Source organism: Budorcas taxicolor, chromosome 11 (genome assembly GCF_023091745.1).
Source record: "Budorcas taxicolor isolate Tak-1 chromosome 11, Takin1.1, whole genome shotgun sequence".
Classification (NCBI taxonomy): domain Eukaryota; kingdom Metazoa; phylum Chordata; class Mammalia; order Artiodactyla; family Bovidae; genus Budorcas; species Budorcas taxicolor.
The window spans coordinates 85,915,855-85,938,116 of NC_068920.1; the positions used below are offsets into that span (position 1 = coordinate 85,915,855).

General features: G+C 38.3%; 1 protein-coding gene across 1 annotated transcript in view; it reads right to left on the minus strand.

Moving 5' to 3' along the window:
- Positions 1 to 18,655, minus strand: part of LRPPRC (leucine rich pentatricopeptide repeat containing) — a 99,032-nt gene extending 80,377 nt beyond the window's left edge. Inside the window, exons 1-11 of the mRNA XM_052647793.1 lie at positions 18,507 to 18,655; positions 9,183 to 9,379; positions 7,733 to 7,855; positions 4,048 to 4,169; positions 3,884 to 3,942; positions 3,117 to 3,203; positions 2,326 to 2,452; positions 1,650 to 1,794; positions 1,193 to 1,338; positions 819 to 924; positions 630 to 737 (exon numbers count right to left, since the gene is read on the minus strand). Of these exons, the coding sequence (XP_052503753.1) occupies positions 630 to 737; positions 819 to 924; positions 1,193 to 1,338; positions 1,650 to 1,794; positions 2,326 to 2,452; positions 3,117 to 3,203; positions 3,884 to 3,942; positions 4,048 to 4,169; positions 7,733 to 7,855; positions 9,183 to 9,379; positions 18,507 to 18,655 (1,369 nt within the window). The remainder of the gene's footprint in view (positions 1 to 629; positions 738 to 818; positions 925 to 1,192; positions 1,339 to 1,649; positions 1,795 to 2,325; positions 2,453 to 3,116; positions 3,204 to 3,883; positions 3,943 to 4,047; positions 4,170 to 7,732; positions 7,856 to 9,182; positions 9,380 to 18,506) is intronic.
- Between the last annotated feature and the right edge of the window lie 3,607 nt (positions 18,656 to 22,262).

Consider the following 22,262-nt stretch of genomic DNA (forward strand, 5'->3'; position numbering starts at 1 on the left):
TTACCAATAATGCAAACCAAGGAATTAGATACTGTACTCTAAAATTTAATATTTGTTCAATTCTTATTCATATCCTATAGACATCCCATGTGTACAGGGAAAAGTATGCTAAATGCTTAAACGTACTTAAGAACCTGAAAGAATGAACATTTCTGTCCTTCAATCAGTAGGCTGTCAGGCCATGAGCACTTATTTTGCAATAAAAGTTCTCTTGCCTTTCCTATTATTGTAACAGCTCAGTAAAGGAAAAACAGACTGGTCCAGAAAGAAAATGGTCCAGTTGTACGGTACATTAACTTTGACTTTAGTAAGGTTAGATAAACTAATTTCAAACACTATATGTATGTAAAATCAAGAACTGAAGAGTTTTTTGAAGAACTTAAAAATGATGAACTATTTAAAGCCACAATCACAAGTTTGAATATCAAGATTAGAGATGAAATAAGAAATGAAATTAAGATCAAAGAAATCCATTATGCTTGTCTTTTAGGCTTTTACCTAATACTTTACCACGACTTAAACCAATTCTATTTCCTCATAAGGTTTAATAAGTATATTTCCTCAAATAACTCAATTAAATGGGTACAGAAACACCTGAACCACTGTATCTGTAAAAGGTAAAACCAAACCTTGAACATTTTTCTCCTTCTGATGTCCAACTAGCAACGGCCAAAAATAATGAGTTCTAATAGGAAAACCTTCTTCCTTCAAAGCCTTCATCAGAACTTTTGCCAAATCTGAAAGAGATACCATAAAATATATCAAAGCTACCTCAGCAAAACTTACTTATGTGAGTTCTAATTATGAGAATATAGTACCGAGTTTTTGAGCCACTAAAGCACACTGGAGTGTGAACTGCAAAGGCGATGTGTGCAGCTGGGCTTCCTTTAACTTCTTACAGTAGTCTTTAAGCTTCTCTGCAGGCTAGAAAAGAAAGGCACTACACATCAGTTCAATCTGCAAATATCCTACCATTTGACCTTCTGCAAATATTCTACTGCTTTTGAGACAAAAGAAAAATGGGAACCCCTCATCCTCTTTCTGCCCAAAACTTTTCCAACCCAAAAACAAAGCTTTCTTAATATTTATATTAATAGTTGATCTAGTCTCATAATATGTTCTTCTATTTTAAACAATCTTATTTCACTGCCGATTACACTGTCTACAAAGTAAAAATGGACTATTTGAATACCGTATTCATAGTCACACAATGTCGTAAAAAGAAACTGCCAAAGTCATTCTGACTGCTTTCCCTTGATATAGGACATGCTAATAAAATCTGCAAGGCCGTATCTTCCAATTTTTCAGTGACTAAAAGCAAAATGAGGTTCATTGTATCTGGAAAGAAAACAAAGACATCTTTTGTTACTGATTTAAACAAAATCTGTTACTGTTTTCCCATTGATATCAACATCAAAGACAAACTTATGAACTGTAAATACCAAAAAAGGATTTATCTGCCTAAATAACAAATACTTCCAAATCAAAATATTCCCATGTGTTCATTAATTCAATTTTTTCATTTATTAAAGCTTTAAAAGAATCCTATGTTCATCTACCACAATACCCTATTGCTAGAGAATGTCCATTCCGTCACGTTAAAAGTTTTATTTTTAGAAAAATTATGAAAATAAAAACTTTAAAACTACCTGGAATATATCTTCTTTCATATGTAATTTTTTCCAAAATTTCTGGGACATATTGAGGATACCCAGCTTTACTGAAGCTCAAGATAATTTGCAATAAATCACGATCCATAAGGTAAAGATCAGACTTCTCCACTTTCTCCAGGGTCTAAAGGAAGGTCCAGAAATTAAAAGAACAAGTGAGATGCAAAATTTTAATTAAATCTAAATAAATTAAAATGCCAAGATTTTTAAAATTTATATATATGGTACAGTGGTAAAGAACCTGCCTGCCAATGCAGGAGACTCAAAGAGGCATGGGTTTAATCCCTGGGTCGGGAAGATCCCCTAGAGTAGGAAATGGCAACTCGCTCTAGTATTCTTGACTGGAAAATCCCATGGACAGAGGCGCCTATCAGGCTACAGTCCATGGGGTTACAAAGAGTCAGAAACGACTGAGAGACTGTGGACACACACCATCTCAAGGTTTAAGACTTCTTTTGTATAACAGAAAATATTCTGTTTCAGCAATAATTGTTACATCAGCAGCAAAGTACTGAACTATAGTAAGAATTCTCCTTCAAGACTGTCTATAAGAGATATCATTAAAAACAGATATATACTACACTTTCCCATATTGCATAAAATTGAAGAGTTTATACAAATGATTTAAATGTATGTTTATTTATGTAAGTCACACCTGTTTAACATGGTCAATATCACCCTTCTCGGCATATGCATTCAACAGTGCTAGGTATGTGTCTGGACCAGGCTCAATTCCAGCCTCTTTCATTACTGTGAGAATATTTTCTGCATTCTCCATATCTCTGTACATTAATTCAAAGAAAACAAAACAGATTACTATAATACCGCCAAATGTCATACCATTTAATCTAGAATATATTTCCTCTACTTATTAAAAATTCTTAAGTACATTTAGAAGCATAACATCAGAAAAGGAAAAATACATATTAGATATATATTATAAAAATGTATATGTATTAACATGTATTAAAAATACATATTAAACTAGTAATAGGTTTCCAAAATAATAAAGATCCTTAACATCTCAAATTTTTATAGGTAACTTTTCCAAAAAAGAAACCAAATTATACAATAATCACAGACATTAAATAATGTGCCCTCTTCCACTGGGTATGTTATGACTCAAATTTATCTTTTTAGGAAAGAATAACATTTAGTAAAATATTCTTCAAAAATAAAAATATTTTCTAGGGCACTAGCAAAACAGTTAATAAACTCTACAAAGTCAGTTACTTTGGATCAAGTTCAGTTTTTAAAACTGAAAACCTTCAAATAAAAATTTAATGAAACAGATAATTTAAGAATAACTTATATTAAGATGTGCTTATTCTACCACATAGACTCAAAAGAGTTTTTTGAGAGTTAAACATAGTTTTAAGAATTTTCTACAATAGCTTCCTATAAATTAAACCTCACTTGAGAGGAAATCCCTAGGTTGAGCATTACCCAGATCTTGCATGCCCTGTGACAAGAGCACTGAAAACTGCCTCTGTGACTGGAAGATCCTTAGTTTTCATAAACCCAAGAATCGTGCTGCAAGAAAAGAGAAATAAAAATACTTCTTGGAAATACATGAAAAACACTTTTTACATTATGTGGATACAAAAATCCCATTCCCTGAAGTTGTATCAATAGTTTTCAAGCACACTTGTTAAAGACAGAGGGTAAATTTTAAAAATCTGACTTCTGTACTACTAATTAACCTTCAAAAAGCATAAAGTTTAACAAGATTCATTTCATTAAAAATGAGATTGTACATTTCAATTTATTCCTTATTTCCTAAACCCTCCATCTAAAAGTAGGAATAAACTATACATGAACAATGTCACAACTGATTTTATATAAAACATTTGTGAAATAAAGAGAGTATTATCAAGTTTTATAAATGAATACAATGTAAATAGTTACCAACATTTGTTTTTGGAAACAGCAATTTAATGAACAAAAAAAGTAAAACCAGCTTTTAACCCAACAATTTTAAACTTCTGCTCCAATAAATTATACTTTTAATTAAAATAGTAATTTTCAATTATCCTTCCCCTTTTACACAATTTAGTATTTAATCTAAGTCATATGACCAAATTCGCTAGGATAAAATCCTTCTGAAACAATTTTCTTACTAAGTAAAAAAATTTTTTTTAAAGTGACTATATTCTAGGTCTACAAGACTTACATATTTGTTTGCTTAAACATACATTTATAAAACTACCTACCTGGCACCTTCAATATCTCCCATATTACAATAAGCAGCAATCAACCTTTGGTATGTCACCTGTCAAAGAAATGGGCCAGTAAACACTTTTAAATAATTTTTTTTCTTGGTTAAAAACAAAAGTTGATATGACCAATAAACACACCTGTAATAGCAACTACTTACTCTATTTGGTTGAATGTTTGCTTTTTCCATTTTTGCCAAGAAGTCAGTTGGTGAAAATTTATGGTCATTTTGAAGGTAGACTTTAAGCAAAGCATTATAGTGACTTACATCATACACAGTTCCTACAAGTGAAATTTATATAAAATTTTTAGAAGAGTAAAGTCATACCCTTTATCACAACTAAAATATGTGCACTTAAATGTAACAAGGATAAAATGATCAATTCAGAATTTTACCACATATTTAGACTCATCTATGTAGAAATCCTATCAGAACAGAGCAAACTAAGTATACAAGAGTTTAACTATTGAATTAATGGACAGTTACATGCAACCATCTACTCAAGCATTAAAAGGTCTCTTACTTATGAAGCATAGTATTCCCTTCCGGTCAGAAATTGCTTCCCCTAGTGTGCATCTTCCTCTAATATTCCTCTAGAAAAAATATTTCGTCATGGAAGTTGGAAAAGCTGAGAACACTGCTCAAAATCCAGGTAACTGACATCTACTGTGGTTTTTCAGGAAGATTTTATGGTCAAGATAAAGGTTAACATAACTCTACTAGGTTTCATTTTTTTATTTCTGTCACAATAACATAGTTCTGCAAATGACAAAAATATTTCTGTGAATTTCATTAAAAATGTTATCCCCATATTTACTGTTATGTCTAGTTAATTTCATGGGTCATTTCTCGAGAATTTTTTAAAAAAATAAGTACTGTTATCTTTCATAGAGTGAATTGAGAAAGTCTTTAACTGTCTAAAATTAACACTAAAAACTCAGGACAACATCCTAAAGCATCCTACTTTAATAATAAAAAGCTATGAAACAGCTTGTCCTTATGTGTCTTACCATGTACCTGTGTACCTTTAATTCCATCTCTTGGCTCTGGCTGTACTGCCCATTACTTTTAATGTCACAGTATCATGTTCTTGTTCAATCTCATTATGTAATAATTTTACAAATTAGCATCAATTTACTTTGGTCAAACTCAAAAGAATATTTTAAAACCTTACTATCTTAGATAGAAGCCAGGTTTCTTGCTAGATCTGCACTCACTCATCCATCGGTGTAATCTGGACGATTACTTTCTGCTCCATGTACTCCCTTGTGCTTGCCCACAGTAAACGTCTGACACTTTTCTGTCACCTCACAGGGCTTTTATGTGCAGTTATGTTTATTAGCTTGGCATTCTACTATCCAAGAAAGACACAGAGACTTGAAGATGGCATTATACAGTTCCCTTCATCAAGATTATGTAACTGTATTAAATGTGGACCTGCCCTAATACTTATACTTAAAAACATGTTTGTGCTTTTTTGTGCAGAGCAGTTTTTATCCCTACTTTTGTCTCTAAATCAGAGCTCTAGTAAGCAAAGTTTTTTTTGCAGTTTCAAATAAATAGCCTTTGTAAGAAAATAGTTTTATTTAAAAAAAATTACATCTATCCTTTTCCAAAATGTGATTATTATCTTAAGAGAATTTTTTTTGAGTTAAGATTTGACTGACTGACAAGAGTGGACCTGGGTGCCTGGGGAACATCGGTCCAAGCCTTTCACTATAAACTTTACTGAGCCTTTCAAAATTAAACCATGTTAAAGTCTCACTATTAAATGAAGTAAAATTTTAATTTTTTTGAAGTTCATTTTCTATAATTTCAATTACTATTACTTTAGTACCCAACATATGCAAAACACTGGAAGGTTCATGACGAAGATTCAAATATGAGTAAGACCATCACCCGCCGAGAGAAGAGTATTTATTAATATTAAAAAGACAAATTGACAATTCTAATGCAGGCAACCGATGAGACACAAATTGGGACTGCAAGTAAAACTCCAGATTGGAGGGATTTAAATTATAGCTTGAAAAATGGATTGCTTTCAAGAGTAAGAAACAAAGAACACTCTAAAAGAGATGAAACAACTTGAACAAAAAAACTTAAGGAGACAGATTAACAGAATGGGGCCAAGAATACACCAGAGGTAATTCTATTTTAAAAAAATTTAACATGTGGCATTGAAATGAGAGCCTATCATTTCCAGTGTTTCCCCCAGAATCCCCTTTACTCTAGAAAACTCAGTTCCAGTCTCAGCTCTTTCACAGCTCATTTTGTAACTTTGGACATGTTATCTAAGCTTAAAAAGTCTCTTATAGCTTGGGACTTCCCTGGTGATGCAGTGGTTAAGATGCCGTACTCCAAGGCAACAGGCGTAGGCTCTATCCCTGGCAGGCTCTACCCCTTGTCAAGGAACTAAGATGCCACATGCTGTGTGACGAGGCAAAAAAAAAATCTCTTACAGCTTTAAAAGTCTGCGAACAGGTCACAGTTGCAACTACCAGGTTTCTAACAATATTAATTCAACAACTATTTAACAAGTATAGTAAGTTCAAAGCACTGGTCTACTGGCAAAGAGAAAAAGATACTATGACTTTTACTCCCACAAAGGATATACAGTGTAGAGGAAAAGTATTTGTGAAAAGTTAAATTAGAAAGCACTACATGTCTTTCTATTGAAGTATTAAATGTCATGACTACGGTGTAAGGGCTCTTATCTATTCAAGAATATAACCCATTCTCACAAATACTTCTAGTTCAACATGCCTCTTTAAATTATGTGACTGACATATAGACATATATAGTTTGTGAAGATTTTCTTAAGTCAGGAATGAACACTGAATTTTATCAAATTATCTTTACACTATTTTATTTTTTGAATAGGTACTATGTTCACAGTCCCAAACTGAAAAAGCATTAAAAGATACTGGAATTCCCAGGCAAGAATACTGGAGTAGGTTGCCATTTCCTCTTCCAGGGGATCCCCACCCAGGGATCGAATCCATGTCTCCTACATTGCCAGGCGGATTCTTTACCACTGAGCCACGCGGGAAGCTAATCAACTATCGTTTAAAAGAAAAAAGTAGAGTAAAAATTTTAGCTAGTGTATACTACCCTTCCAGAAACATTTTATTATATGCACAGACACATGTAAATATTTTTCTTCAGAACAGTAGCCAACTATACACCCTGTTCTGCATCTTAATTTTTAACTATATTTTGGAGAACACCCCACATTAGTATATGAAGAACTCCATTTTTTTTTTTTTTACGGTTGCACCATATTCCGTTTTAGGGACAGTCTAATTTATTTAACCAATGCCCCTAGTCAGGGACATTAGAGTTGGTTCCAAATTCTTACCATTGCAAACAAGCTACAATGAAGAATATCCTTTTGCACATGTAAGTATAACTATCTAAATTCTAACAAATGGTCTATGTTGTATACCTGAAGTTAAAATAATTTGTAAACCAAGTATACCTCAAAAGACATTTTCTAAAATAAGACATATTAAAACACTGAAATGCTTGATATGTCAATAATTTTAACAAACAGAACTACTTGGTCAAACAGTATGTGCATTTGTAACTTTGACAGACCAAATGTCTTTCTATTTTGTTCTTTCTAACTTACCTGTAAAGTATTACTTGTTAGGAAAAATTACTTTATTCTTAATGCCCCTAGATGTCACTGTAACTCACCAAATAAGTCATATCACACACAAAAAATATGAATCAAGTAAACCCCTCCATAAAACTGAATGACATTTATGCAAAGAAATTCTTTTTTACTACAAGAAAAAAAATCCACACCCTTTATACATATCATATATTCAAACAATCATACCCAATTTCTGAAGTTCATCCCATATCTTATGAGCAAATTCTGTTCTCTCAGAGAGCTTTAGCTCAGGCAAGAGAGACCCACAGCTGCGCAGTAGAAGCAAGGCTTGATTACCACCTGGGCTACCTATGAAAACAGGTTAATGGTTAATATTTAACACAGTACCCAGTATCATACAGATAAACCTAAACTGAAATCTGTAAATACTTAAAAATTTCCTGCCTCACTAAAGGTAATACTAAAAGGGTCCTAATAAATCAGAAAAATCCTATCTCAATCATCAGGTATTTAAAATGTCAGTAAAAGTTTTAAAAATTGGTCTGCTTTCTTAGGGATAAGGTTAGAGATCTATACAATCTGCAAGATTACAGAGTACATGAATACAAAAGAGCTAATTTATATGCACTACTTCTTACAACTGAAAGGCTATGGTTCTCAGTATTTTATGCAAATAGTACAAAGCAGCCCAATTAAAATCCATGAATATTCAATTCAGGTTTACAATCCCTTACAAACACTAACTTCCTTCTCCCTTAAGCTGCATGTCCCTAAAAGCTGATTTCAAAACAAAAATAAACCACTTACTGCCAAGATTCTGTTCATATAAAGTATCCAGAATAAGCAAACCTTTAAGAAAGTACACTAGCGGTGGTCTAGGGCTAGAAGGGATGTGGGTTTGAGGGCTGATGTTTAGGGGTGTGGAGGTTTCTTTTGGGGGTGATAGAAATGTTCTAAAATTGACTGCTGTGATAGCCATGTAACTCAATAAATCAAAGGCGGAAAATGATAAAAACTGTCTTTAAATGCCAGTTATTACTGATACTTCTTTGGTATTCCTCATCATTAGATTCTACAGCTTCTTAATGTGACTGAAATCATGGATGAGCTTTGGGAAGCTGGTGAACGGTCTCAAAACTATACACAAAATTATACTTGTGGCTTGAATGCAGGATTTTGTGTGAGCCTGTGTGGTCTGGTTTTTTTGGGGGGGTTGGGGGGAGGGGACTTGAGGGCCTATAAGTTTCTATTAGATTATCTAAGTTGCATAAGTGACTTGAATGTTAACAGCTAAGTGAAAATGAAAGTGAAATAATGATTATCAGTCTTCAGTCTTTCTGGAAATTTTCATACATGACCATCTTAGGGAAAGCAGACACTATGCAAGAGAAGATAAAAACTAGTATCTTCCAAGAAAATTTACCACTGACAGTGATTCTTTTATAAACTGTGGGAAAAGACAATTTTTATTTGCTGATTTTGAAATAAACATGCAAAACAAAATGCTTCACTCAAAACTTTGCTCTGTTGAATTGGAAAAAAAAAAACACAACCATAACATAAAATCACAAATAGAAATGACAAAATTTAAAGTACCAAACAATGTGCTCTGTAATGAGCTTACCATCAAAACAGAATTTAAGTTCAACTTTTTGAATAGAAAATTTTGAAATACCTGAATGACAGGTGTTATCAAAGACTTTTTGTAGAAGAGTCTTAGGGATGCGGCCAGTTCTTCGGACAGAATTATCTAGCCTCATTAAAGCCCAATCAAATTGGCTGGCATTCCTTCTATAAGAGGTGGGCTCCTCCTGAAGATAATTCTTTTTTTCAGCAGCAATGGAATGTAGCCTAGCTTGGCTCAGTAGACCTCTACAAAATGAAACACAATTAGTAATAAACTATGTCAACTACTATCCACATAGGTCATCTTTGTGAGTAAAATTTATACAAAGCTTTTTTATTAGTTACTAAATACCTAAATTCATAGCATAATAGCAAAAATGTCCAGAAGTATGAATTGGTAGGGAAGAAAGTTTTGACCTTTGCTTTAAATAAAATCACAAGCACATAAACTGTATGCAAAGTAACCTCTTGAATAACTGTCTCACAATGTCTCTTGATAACCTCCCACATGGAATCATCTCAAACTAAGACAATAATATGGTATGTTTTAAAATCTCCCTTATCCAAAACCAAGTTAATGAAGAAAAATGAAGATTATGCTACAAAGCTTTTCTAACCTCTACAAATGAACAAGAGATCTAAAATGTATCTAAAATTGTGAAGAATTCTAAAGCACTCTTTGAACATTTTCTAGGTGTAGATATTGAATTATTAATAAGACCCATTTCCAAATATGTAGTTTTTTAAAGGATCATTAATGACAAAAGTATTCCCCATCCTTCTAAATAAATCTGAAACATTTAAGTAAAAAAAAAAAAAAGTTAATAAAGGTCAGACTAGCATATGTATTTACAAAAAGCAAACAACCCTTAAACCATTTATTTTAATAAAGCAGGTCTAACATGCAGGCCAAAACATGAAATCAGAGGTATTTCACACTGTAGAAATACAGGCTGTACCTGATTTACAAACATGAAACGGAAATAATCCTTACGTGTGAAGGAAGCCCTGTCATATATCTTTAAATCTGAACTTCCTATACATTCCAATCTCACATAAAATCATCTAATTTGCAGAGATTTACACATTTACCCCCAAATGTCTTAGACTTTTCAGAAGTAGCCAGTAAGTATAACTAAAGAATACACACTAAGTATATATTAACTAAGTAATAATGTAAAAACACTCTACTTATTAATTCAAGAAAGCCCTTACGATGACAATCACGTTTTTTTAACATGTTACTTTTTTTTTTTTTAACCACGGTCAATTAGAGGATGAGACGGTTGGATGGCATCACCAACTCAATGGACATGAGTTTGAGGAAGCTCTGGGAGTGGGTGATGGACAGGGAAGCCTGGCATGCTCCAGTCCATGGGGTTGCAGAGTCAGACACGACTTAGCATCTGAACTGAACAGTCAATTACCAAAGTAAATAGATACTCATGAGTTTAAAAATAAAATTGTTGACTTCTTATGCTATTAACCTGAAAAACCAATCACAAAACTTAATGTTATACAATGTTACATTAAAGAAAGTAACACCAGTAGTTTCACAAGTTTACGCAAAACACAAAGGCAGTAATCAATATCCAACTAGACATTCTACCACCAGGACCCGGGACAAAACACAACCACTCTGGCCATCAATGATTCCACCGATGTAAAACAGCAGACTGGAAAACAACGGAAAATATCAGAATACTAACTAAAAACATGTCATCTTGCTTAATTAGGAAATCTAATGATCAGCACTTGTAGATGGCTAATTGATTAAAGCTAGTTAAATGAACTGAATACTAGGTTTTTACCTATGAACCATAGAAGATACACTGCTACATATTGCTACATGTATTTATCCCTTATAGGAGATCAGTTATTAATAACCTATCCCCAAGTTAGGCAAACACAAAATATTTTAAATCACTCAGAACAATGTGTCAGGTTCAGATGAGTGTAAAATACTGCTCACCAATGAAAGCTAAATAAGAGAGATTTCAAAATCATAGTGAAGGGACTTCCTTGCTGGCTCAGTGGCTAAGACTCTGTTCCCAAAGCAGGGAACCTGGGTTCGCTCCCTGTCAGGGGAACTAGATCCCACATGCTGCAACTAAGATTGAAGACCCTGTCTGTGTGCCCCAAGTAGCCAAATAAATAAAAATAAATCTTTTAAAAATTGGGGCTTTCCCTGGTGGTCCAGTGGCAAACACTCCGTGCTCCCAAGGCAGGAGGCCTGGGTTCGATCCCTGGTCAGGGAACTAGAGCCCACATGTCACAACTAAAGACCCAGAGTGCTGCAACCAAGACCTGGAACAGCCAAATAAATAAAAATAAACAGTTTTTAAAAACCATAGTGAAGTGTAGTATTTGTTGATGTTTTTTTTATACAAGCCAAATCTGATAAACTGTGGAGGAGCATAAAAATAAAACCTCTACTCAAAATGCAGTTTTAACATGTAACATCGAACAAACAAAATTCAGGCAGAAAACAGAGATGTTAATAAACCAGCACAGTAGACCGAACGTCCTTTTTTTTTTGAACGTTCTAAAGCTATTTTTTTTCTCACAAATCTTTAATGCTGTCAAATCTCTTTCACATGTAAAGGTGTTTAGCTTTATTTAGTTAAGTCAAAATATGTCTCTGCTATAAAATAAACTGGGGAGAAGGGTTACATATTTAAACCGAAGGATTCTTCATTCTTCAAAAGGATTCTCCAGTGTTTCCTCGTAGGACTGCGTTTTCTACCTTTTTTTATTTGAGTCACAATTTATTTTTAAATTCACTTGAACACACCCTGAAAGAAAAAGAATTCTGTAGCTAGGGCTTCCAGGTGGTGCAGTGGTAAAGAACCTATATGCAACACAGAAGATGCAAGAGACACAGGTTTGATCCCTGGGCTGGGAAGATCCCCTGGAGGAGGAATGGTAACCCACTCCAGTATTCTTGCCTGGAAAACTCCATGGAGAGAGAAGCCTGGCAGTCCATCATGGGGTCGCAAAGAGTCAGACATGACTGTGCAACTGGGCATGCATGCAGTCTAGAACAGGTATGTTGTAACAGAAAGGAAAGAACACGTGCAGGGATTAAGGTGGGTCCATGGCAAGGCAGGAACCTATACATCAGGCCTGCACCAGCTGAAATGCGCTGCTCCCAAATCCTGACGACCCAGTGACACAAGCACCTAAGGGAAAAGTATTTCATCACGCCACTTATGTCGTATATGGCTCCTTTCTATTTTTTAAGTTAAACTTCTCAGGTTCCCTCCTGAGATTCCAGCACTCACTACTAACATCCAGGTTACCCCTGAATTTTCTGACAAAATCTGGCACTTAAAAAGTAATTTTTCTCAGGGTTTTTTTTTTTTTTGCCTTTGTTTTTTAATAATTGCTGCTAGCGATTTTTGACCCTTTAGTGCAAAAACATAATGATTTTATAGTTGAGGAACCATATTTCAAAAACGTACAAGGGCTAGGTTATTATTAGACTGATTACTATTAGCCTATTATATATAGGCTTCCATTGGACTCCCTTATTAAGCCTGTCACTTTTTAAAATATCTTACTTTTTCACAGCATTTTTAAGTTTACAGAAAAACTGTTCAGAAAGTACAGAGTTACCATATATTATATCCTCTCTCCCCTCGACCCGATATCCTCTATTAGCATTCTGTATTAGTGTGATACATTTGTTACAAATGACGGACCAATAGTTTACAACAGGGTTCACTCTGTGTGTGTACATATCCATGCTATGGGTTTTGACAAATACATGACATGCATTACAGAACCACAAAATAGTTTCACTGTATTAAAAATGCCCTGTGTCTAACCTGTTCATTCTCTCCCCCTCCTCCTGAACAAGCAAGCAACCACTTTTCACTTGTCCTGTTCTGCCTTTTCTGAAACGTCATACAGTCGATCGTCTTTTCCAGATTGGCCTCTTTCACCTAGCAACATACATTTGAGGTTCCTCTGTGTGTTTTCACGGCTTGATAGTTCATTTCTTTTTAGTGCTGGGTAACATTTCCTTTACGGCTATACTACCATTTGTTTATCAGTTCACCTACAGAAGGACACATTAAGTTGCTTTCAATTTGGGGCCACTATATTGGGCTTCCCTGGTGGTTCAGACAGTAAAGAATCTGCCTGCAATGCAGGAGACCAGGGTTTGATCCCTGGGTCAGGAAGATCCCCTCGAGAAGCGAATGGCTACCCAACTCCAGGATTCTTGCCTGGAAAATCCTAAGGACAGAGAACCCTGGCCGGCTACAGTCCCAGAGTTGGGCACAACTTCCACTTTCACGAACAAAGCTACTGTAAACATTTGTGTGCAGGTTTTGTGTGGACAGGGATCGAACCCTGGTCTCCTGATTGCAGACGGATTCTTTACCGTCTGAGCCACCGGGGAAGCCAAGTAAGTATTAATAAATCTGATAATCAATTAAACTTAAAAAAAAAAAAAACCTCACCAGTCATGTTAAGTTCTACTAAGGAAATAAACAAGGGACTTTCATGAAAGAATAACGGCACAGTTCTACTTTGGATTAAATGTACCAAGATGACATTGAAATTTATAAACTAAGGATGAAAAAAACCCGCCATACAGACAGGAGAGGATGAGTATTCTCAGTAAACGAGAAGAGTCGGCAGACCAAGCAAGTGAACAACTGATGGAATGATACTGGAGAGGCAGGTAGACATGGAAGACTGTGAAAGTAAGGGGTCTGGATTTTATTCTAAGTACGGATGTCATCCCAAGTACAAAACTGTATCAGAACCCTACTGAAGGTCTGTAAGCAGGGGTTGTGGCATGATCTACGTCTGTTTTGAAAAGATCAGTCTAGCTGTGGGGTGGAGAATAAATTAAAGGGCAGTAAGAATAAACAAATACCATTTTAGGATGTTGTTACAATAGTCCAGGTGAGAGACGGACAGAAACTTAGGGTGGGCAGTGGAGATGGGAAAAGAAGTACATACCACGGACACCCCCACCTAATTTCACTACAAATTTGTTAATTCTCACTCCCATGTAAGAGAGAAAACTTCAGGTATTAATAAAAGTACCCTAGAGAAACTTAATTTATCCTCTGCCTATTATGTATCCATTTTAGAGACAAAAACAGAAGCCTTCATGGCATAGTGGAAACACCAGCTTTAAGAGCATGGGCTTGAGTCCTACAGACTGACCTGAATTCAGGCTCTGCCATTTCTAAGACGTGTAACTTTGGCCAAGTTATCACAACTCTAAGCCTGTAGAATCTCAGAGAATAGTAGCATTTACCAAACAGGAATCGATGTAAAAAGACAGAGATAACGCAATGTTTCCCAAAATATTGCACTTCTGCTAGGAAAATGTTTTTGGATACCAAGTAGACAAAGACCTATTTCTGCAGCTTTATTTACTTAAGTAAATATTCTGAAATAACTATTGCATCAAGCTCTTTATTTTTCTAACATTCTTGCTGAGAACAAAATTAAGTTATAGCAAGGAGATCAAACCAGTCGATCCTAAAGGAAATCAACCCTGAATGTTCACTGGAAGGACTGATGCTGAAGTGAAGCTCCAATCCTTTGGCCACCTGATGTGAAGAGCAGACTTACTGGAAAAAGACCCTGATGCTGGGAAAGACTGAGGGCAGGAGGAGACGAGAACAACAGAGGATGAGATGGTTGGATGGCATCACCGACTCAATGGACATGAGTTTGGGCAAACTCGAGACGATAAAGACCGGGAAGCCTGGCGTGCTGCCGTTCATGGGGTCAAAAAGAGTCGGACACAATTTAGTGACTGAACAACAACTCAATTTATCTGACTGATCTTTTAAAAAATCTTTTGTAAAGCTGTCGCAATGAACTTTCTCCCTGCACTATTTTCTCCCTGAATTTTTCAAGACCTAATTTCTCTAGAAAGTCTTGCCCAGTTAAGCTGTTCCCCCAAACACTGCTTTATGTTTTATGGTAAGTCACAGAATTTCAGAATAAAAAAGTCACTTGCAGCCCTTCTACACTTGATAACAGTCTGCTGGCTTGAAACACCAATGCCATTCCCATCCACCTATCCAGATGTCCCCTCCACCTATCCAGATGTCCCCTCCATCTCTGGCTCCTCCAGTCCAGAGGGAGGTCTCCTTTGTCTCAGCTTTGACAGGAAGTGATAAATCAGTTAACCAGGCTGGGACCTACGATGTGATGTGGAGCAAGATACTCTGTAGAATCTATAGAAGAGTGGGACAGATTAGATTATTCTCCATATTTCCTCCAGAGTTTACACTCTGAGATCATATGCTTACTTGTGATCGCCTTTAATTCCTCAATTTATAATGTATTATGTATTGCCTTTTAAAAAGTCTTTTTATGTCCATAAGTAATCCCTTCAGTACCTAAAACACAACATATTCAGAACATTTGGGAACTGAGAATCACAGCATCTGGGGATGAATCCCAGCTGTGGGGATTCTAGATAAATTACTTCACCCTTCTAAGCCTCAGTTTCCTAATTCGTAATACAACAATGCACAGAAGATGAAATGCACGTGATACAGTTACACATGCACAATTTGACAATGGTAAAGATCTACACCAAAGGTATTATCCTTTATCCTCATCTCCAACTCGATTCTTCCTAACTCTAACATCCCTGCCAAGCTCCTGTTCTCTCAGAAAAGAAATCTATCTTCTCCTCAGTTCTGCACCACCTAGTTGAGGCCCCATTAACCCTGATCTGCAGCATAAACGTTGTTCCTCACTGGTCTATCCATTCCCAGTCCCTGTCTCTCCCAGAGTCTATGGAAACTGTCAAGACCTGTACCTCTCAAAACCCTCCAATGGCTTCCAACCAACTTTCTAATCAACTGACTGGCCTTTGCAGTGTCAACTTCCACTACATCCCACCCCACAGAGACACACAGGATAAAAGTACAACCTCCCAATTTCTTCCTCTGTTAACACTGACTACTCATTACCAGTGTTCTCTTAAACACGAGCAATACGCTACCGCCAAACAAATGACTCTCGCCAAACATATTTCAAACATTTCAATCACGACTCTCTGGCCTCTGAAATGCCGTATTACTTTCCTCTCTTACGGACAGCACATATATCAATATAATGAGCCACACACATGCCTATCATTGCCCTCTGTAACTGATAAAAGGAGTAGAGGCCGAATTGCAACTCCAAGGAACCAAGACAAACTTTTGACATTTGCAGAAAAAGTTTTTTTTAATGAGAGGTAAACAAAGAAAACTTTCCTTTCGATTTTAGAAGTCACAACAGTCTGTCATAAGGCAATATGTGCTCTTCACCTTTAAGATAATGCTCAATCCAGACCTGCCACCCAAACTGATTTAGCTCAACGCTTATCCTTCCTCTGATAAGCACATAAGGACTGATGAATAAATCCTATAATTTCACTCAATAATACTCATCTGTCCTTCTCAGACATTCCTGGAAATCAAGATCAAGGTAAATTTGTGGCGATCCAATGGATTACATGAATGGGAGTACCCCTTCAAACTCCTCTGCCTCTCACAAATATTCCTTCCTCAATGTCTAAGATTTTCACTGATTTACTCAACAAACATTTGACATCTACTATATGCCACAAAGTTAAAAACAAGAGGGGACACAAAAAGAGTAAGACAAAAAAAAAAAAAAAGCCCCCGCTTTCAAGGAACTTACAATGAAGTCTGCGATGCTGGTGGGTACAAACTCAATAGTGTTAACTGATGCTTTAGTAATTCCGCACAAGGGAGTGGTCAACAGTGAGAAGCCAGCAACAGAGATTTAACAGAGGAGACATATTTCAAGAGTGAAATCACCATCAGAGGCAAGAAGAGGTGCAACGTGGCCCATCAAAGCCTTGCTGGTTCCCAGGTCAGCAGCACCTTTATCATCCGGGGGCTTGTTAAAAAGGTGGAATCTGTCTCCTGCCTATACCTACAAAACCAGAATCCACATTTTCACAAGATCCCCGGAGGATTCCTGCACTCATTATAGTTTCAGAAGCCCTGCTGTCAAGGACTCTGAAGCAGAGTCTGGATGCCATGGGAATGAAACTCACAAGAAGGGCAGCTCCACAGGCATCTCCAGGTCATGAAGCACCTTACCCTGGAACCACCACCAGGGAGCCACCACTATGTCCCACTCTAAGCAGGACAATGACATGATCAAATTATCATGGGAACTACAGAATAATGTGGGGAGAAGGTGGGGAATTATTCCAAATGAAGCAGATCTAATAGGACATCATTTCTGCGATCAATACACAGGGGTAGAGGTGGGGACCGGAGAAGGCAATGGCAACCCATTCCAGTACTCTTGCCTGGAAAATCCCCTGTATAGAGGAGCCTGGTAGCCTGCAGTCCATGGGGTCACATAGAGTCGGACATGACTGAGAGACTTCACTTTCACTTTTCACTGTCATGCATTGGAGAAGGAAATGGCAACCCACTCCAGTGTTCTTGCCTGGTGAATCCCAGGGATGAGGGAGCCTGGTGGGCTGCCATCTATGGGGTCGCACAGTCAGACACGACTGAAGCGACTTAGCAGCAGCAGCAGCACAGGTAGGGGCAGGGAGGTGTCAAGGAAATGCGAATGAAAAATCTTTTAGAAAACTGATAGAAATAGCAAAGTTCACTAAAACAGGAAACACAAGAGGAACAGATACAATAGGAAAGATGAATCCAGTTTGATATATTTTTTTTAAATTTTCTAAATTGAAATGTAGTTGACTTAGAAGGGTGTATTAGTTTCTGGCGTACAGTAAAGTGATGAATCCAGTTTGAGATGGATGGGTTTGAAGTACCGTGACAACTCCCAACCCACCTCACATCCTCGTAAACACTGAGGTAAACACCACTCAAAACGCAGGCAAAATCCCTAAGGGGTCATAATTAAACTTCCACCTTTAAACTATCCCTAGCTCACCCAGAATTCCCAACCTACCCTCCCTCCCAAAAACAAAGCTCTCGAAACCTAAGTCCTAGCTGGTGCAATACGGCTTGCACGTGGGACAGCACCCAACCTACTCAATGATTAAGTAGTAACACCAGACCCCCAGCAACAGCCTTCAAAGCCCCCCTCAACTTCCTAGGCTGTCCGTAGCCCGAGAGCAAATAGACCAAGTGCGAGACGGCGAAGGTTAGGACCCATGCCGGAAGCATGCCGTGCCCGTGACCTTCTGAAGGCGATCGAGCCCGCCACCCCAAACTCCGCCCCTCCGGGATGGGGAGTGTGGTCGGAGGCCCGGGGACGCCAGGCCCAGGAGCCGGGAAAAGGGTGTGGACAGAGTACAGGCAGGACCCGGCCCTCGCCCCCGGGAGGACGGCCGAGCTGCATACAGGAAGGCCGGGGGAAGCGGCCGGGAACTCACCCGGCAACAGGCCTGGCTCGAGCGGCGCGCAGACAGACAGCGGTGTGAGGCCGGCCCGGGCCGCCCGCGAGGAGGCGCAGGGAGAGTGGGAGGTACGGGGCCGCTGCGGCGCGGAGGAGCCAGCGGGCCGGTCTCAGCAGAGCTGCCATGGCTCGGTCGTCCCCAAAGCAGGATGCACGCCGAGCGAGAAGGACAGGAGGGGCACGTGACCGCTAGGTTGCCCGGCGCGGAAGAGACCAACGACTGGGCGTGCTAGACGTAGGGGGAAGCATCTGTTGTTATAAATCAGGAGATGGAAGACCTTGCTCCTCCCAGGATAGACGGTCCCCATGAGATATTTATATATGAAAATAGATTGATTTATAATTTTAGGGGCGTCTCTTTCTGCCCTCTTTCCTTCATGTCGGCATGTTCATTCCTTCCACCCCTACACTTTTCAGTTGGTAGAGTCGGAAAAGGTCGACTCCGCCCAGGTTGGCGCAAGGGCTTGCGGCTGGGCCAACTAGCCAGAAACCCCGGGAATTCTCCAGACGGGCCGATTATGAAGATCCAGGAGTGTGGGACAATTCTCTGCACGCTGAGGATTTTGCGGCCGTCTGTTACGGCTCCAAGCACAGGTTGCCACGCCTACCGAAGGGAAAGTTCTATACTCTCCAAGTGTGGGACAGGAAAAGGTTAAAGACTTATGCACTGCGCTGGAAGTGAACGTATTATATTCCCCAACTCCCACCCGCCCGTTCCTTCAGTAAATGCACTAGCATCGGAGGTAAGATCACAGTATAATTGAGTCTTGGAAGAAAAAAAAACGTCCTGCGCCAAATCTGGGGAAAGAAGAGCCTCCCGGCCTTACGACCTTGAAGGGTCCCCTGCGCACATATATCAACTTAATATTTTGCGTATTGTATATGTAAACTTTGGTTACAAGTTTCTAAGTTACCCAAAGGTTTCCACTCAAACAACTCTTTTAAAACAGTACTATGCTATCATGCCATCTTAGTTTATAAAAACACTTAGGTGACAGTTAAGTTATGTATTTTCCAACACAATTCGGAAAAGCTTTCTCAGCAAAGTTTTGCCCTTTTCAGTATCTGTTGGTGAAATAGGAATATCTGAGAAGCCAAGAACTAGCTTCAGGTGTAACCAGCTGTCCAATACCCTCTTCACCTAGCTGCGTTCTAAGCATCCCCAACTGAATGCTCAGAAAATTTCTCTGGGAGCCCTGGAGGATCATTTCCCTTCAGCACTCGAGCTCCTTGAAAGCAGGAACTGTGTGACTTTTTCCAGTAGTAGAAGCGCCTACCTGATGTGAAGCATTAATCACTGAATAAATGTGTTTGGAGGTATTCAAGCTCATTTCTCCTTTGAGAGGTGAGAACAAGAAGATCCAAAAATGAGAAAGTTAAATGATTTACTCTGGGTTATACTACACTGGAATGTGAAGTCAAGTGGGCCTTACGAAGCCTCACTACAAACAAAGCTAGTGGAGGTGATGGAATTCCAGTTGAGCTATTTCACATCCTAAAAGATGATGCTGTGAGAGTGCTACACTCAATTTGCCAACAGATTTGGAAAACTCAACAGTGGCCACAGGACTGGAAAAGGTCAGTTTTCATTCCAATCCCAAAGAAAGGCGATGCCAAAAAATGCTCAAACTACCACACAATTGCACTCATCTCACATGCTAGCAAAGTAATCCTCAAAATTCTCCAAGCCAGGCTTCAGCAATACGTGAACGGTGAACTTCCAGATGTTCAAGCTGGTTTTAGAAAAGGCAAAGGAACCAAAGATCAAATTGCCAACATCCGCTGGATCATTGAAAAAGCAAGAGGGTTCCAGAAAAACATCTATTTCTGCTTTATTGACTATCCCAAAGCCTTGACTGTGTGGATCGCAAGAAACTGTAGAAAATTCTGAGAGAGATGGGAATACCAGACCACCTGACCTGCCTCTTGAGAAATCTGTATGCAGGCCAGGAAGCAACAGTTATTACTGGACATGGAACAACAGACTGGTTCCAAATAGGAAAAGGAGTGCATCAAGGCTGTATATTGTCACCCTGCTTATTTAACATATGCAGAGTCCATCATGAGAAATGCTAGGCTGGATGAAGCACAAGCTGGAATCAAGATTGCCGAGACAAATATCAATAACCTCAGATATGCAGATGACACCACCATTATGGCAGAAAGTGAAGAACTAAAGAGCCTCTTGATGAAAATGAAAGAGGAGTGTGAAAAAGTTGGCTTAAAACTCAACATTCAGAAAACGAAGATCATGGCATCTGGTCCCATCACTTCATGGGAAATAGATGGGGAAACAGTGGAAACAGTGTCAGACTTTATTTTTGGGGGGCTCCAAAATCACTGCAGATGGTGATTGCAGCCATGAAAATAAAAGACGCTTACTCCTTGGAAGGAAGGTTATGACCAAGCTAGACAGCATATTCAAAAGCAGAGACGTTACTTTGCCGACTAAGGTCCGTCTAGTTAAGGCTATGGTTTTTCCAGTGGTCATGTATGGATGTGAGAGTTGGACTATAATGAAAGCTGAGTGGCCAAAAATTGATGTTTTTGAGCTGTGGTACTAGAGAAGACTCTTGAGAGTCCCTTGGACTACTAGGAGATCCAACCAGAACATCCTAGAGGAATTCAGTCCTGGGTGTTCATTGGAAGAACTGATGTTGAAGCTGAAACTCCAATACTTTGGCCACCTGATGTGAAGAGCTGACTCATTTGAAAAGACCCTGATGCTGGTAAAGATTGAGGACGTGAGGAGAAGGGGATGACAGAGGATGAGATGGTTAGAGGGCGTCACTGACTCAATGGACATGAGTTTGGGTAAACTCTGGGATTTGGTGATGGACAGGAAGGCCTGGTGTCCTGCAGTCCATGGAGTCGCAGAGTCGGACACGACTGAGTGACTGAACTGAACTGATGCTACTAGGCATTAGCATAAGATTTACTCACTCATTGAACACATATTCAGTGCCAGGCACTATTTGAGATGCGGATATAGTAGAGAACAATAGAGACCAAGTTTGGACTTTGATTTGATTCGCTCCAAAGTTTAGTTTTGGAAGACAGAGGAAAACTGTGATGTGAAATAAATATGGGTAAAGGAATTAAGGGTGGTATGCTTAACCCACTCGGAGAACAGTGAGGATAGTGAGGATGAGAAGAAAGAGCAAAGAGGTAGTGGAGGGGATGGTGGGCTTGAGGATCTGAGAGGCAGCTGGGGCCCTGATCATGCAGAGTGTTGTAAGTGGCTATAAGGACTTTGATTTTTATTCAGAATGAGGTAGGAAACCTTGGAAAGTTTAGTATGTTGTGGTGATATGAGTCCATTTGCATTTTTAAAGGATCACACACATTGCTGTTTGAAAAGGTGATTTTAAGGGAATAAGGATAAATGAAAGGGAGACCAGTGAGGAGGCTCTTGCAATAATACAAAGTAGAGATGGTAGTGGCTTGAACTAGGGGGTTGGCAGGTCAGATAATAAGAGTCAAATTCTCACTCTATTTAAATAATGGAACCAAGAGGCTTTACTGATGGATTGACTGTGGGATGTAAGTCAAAAATGACCCCAATATTTTTGGCCTGAATAATTAGAAAGATGGAGATGACACTGATTAAGAAGGAGAGGACTGAGGGAAAAACAGATTTAAAAGTTGAAATCAGAGTTGAAGTAAGTCAGAAAGAGAAAGACAAATACTGTATATTAACACGTATATATGGAATTTGGAAAGACGGTGCCAA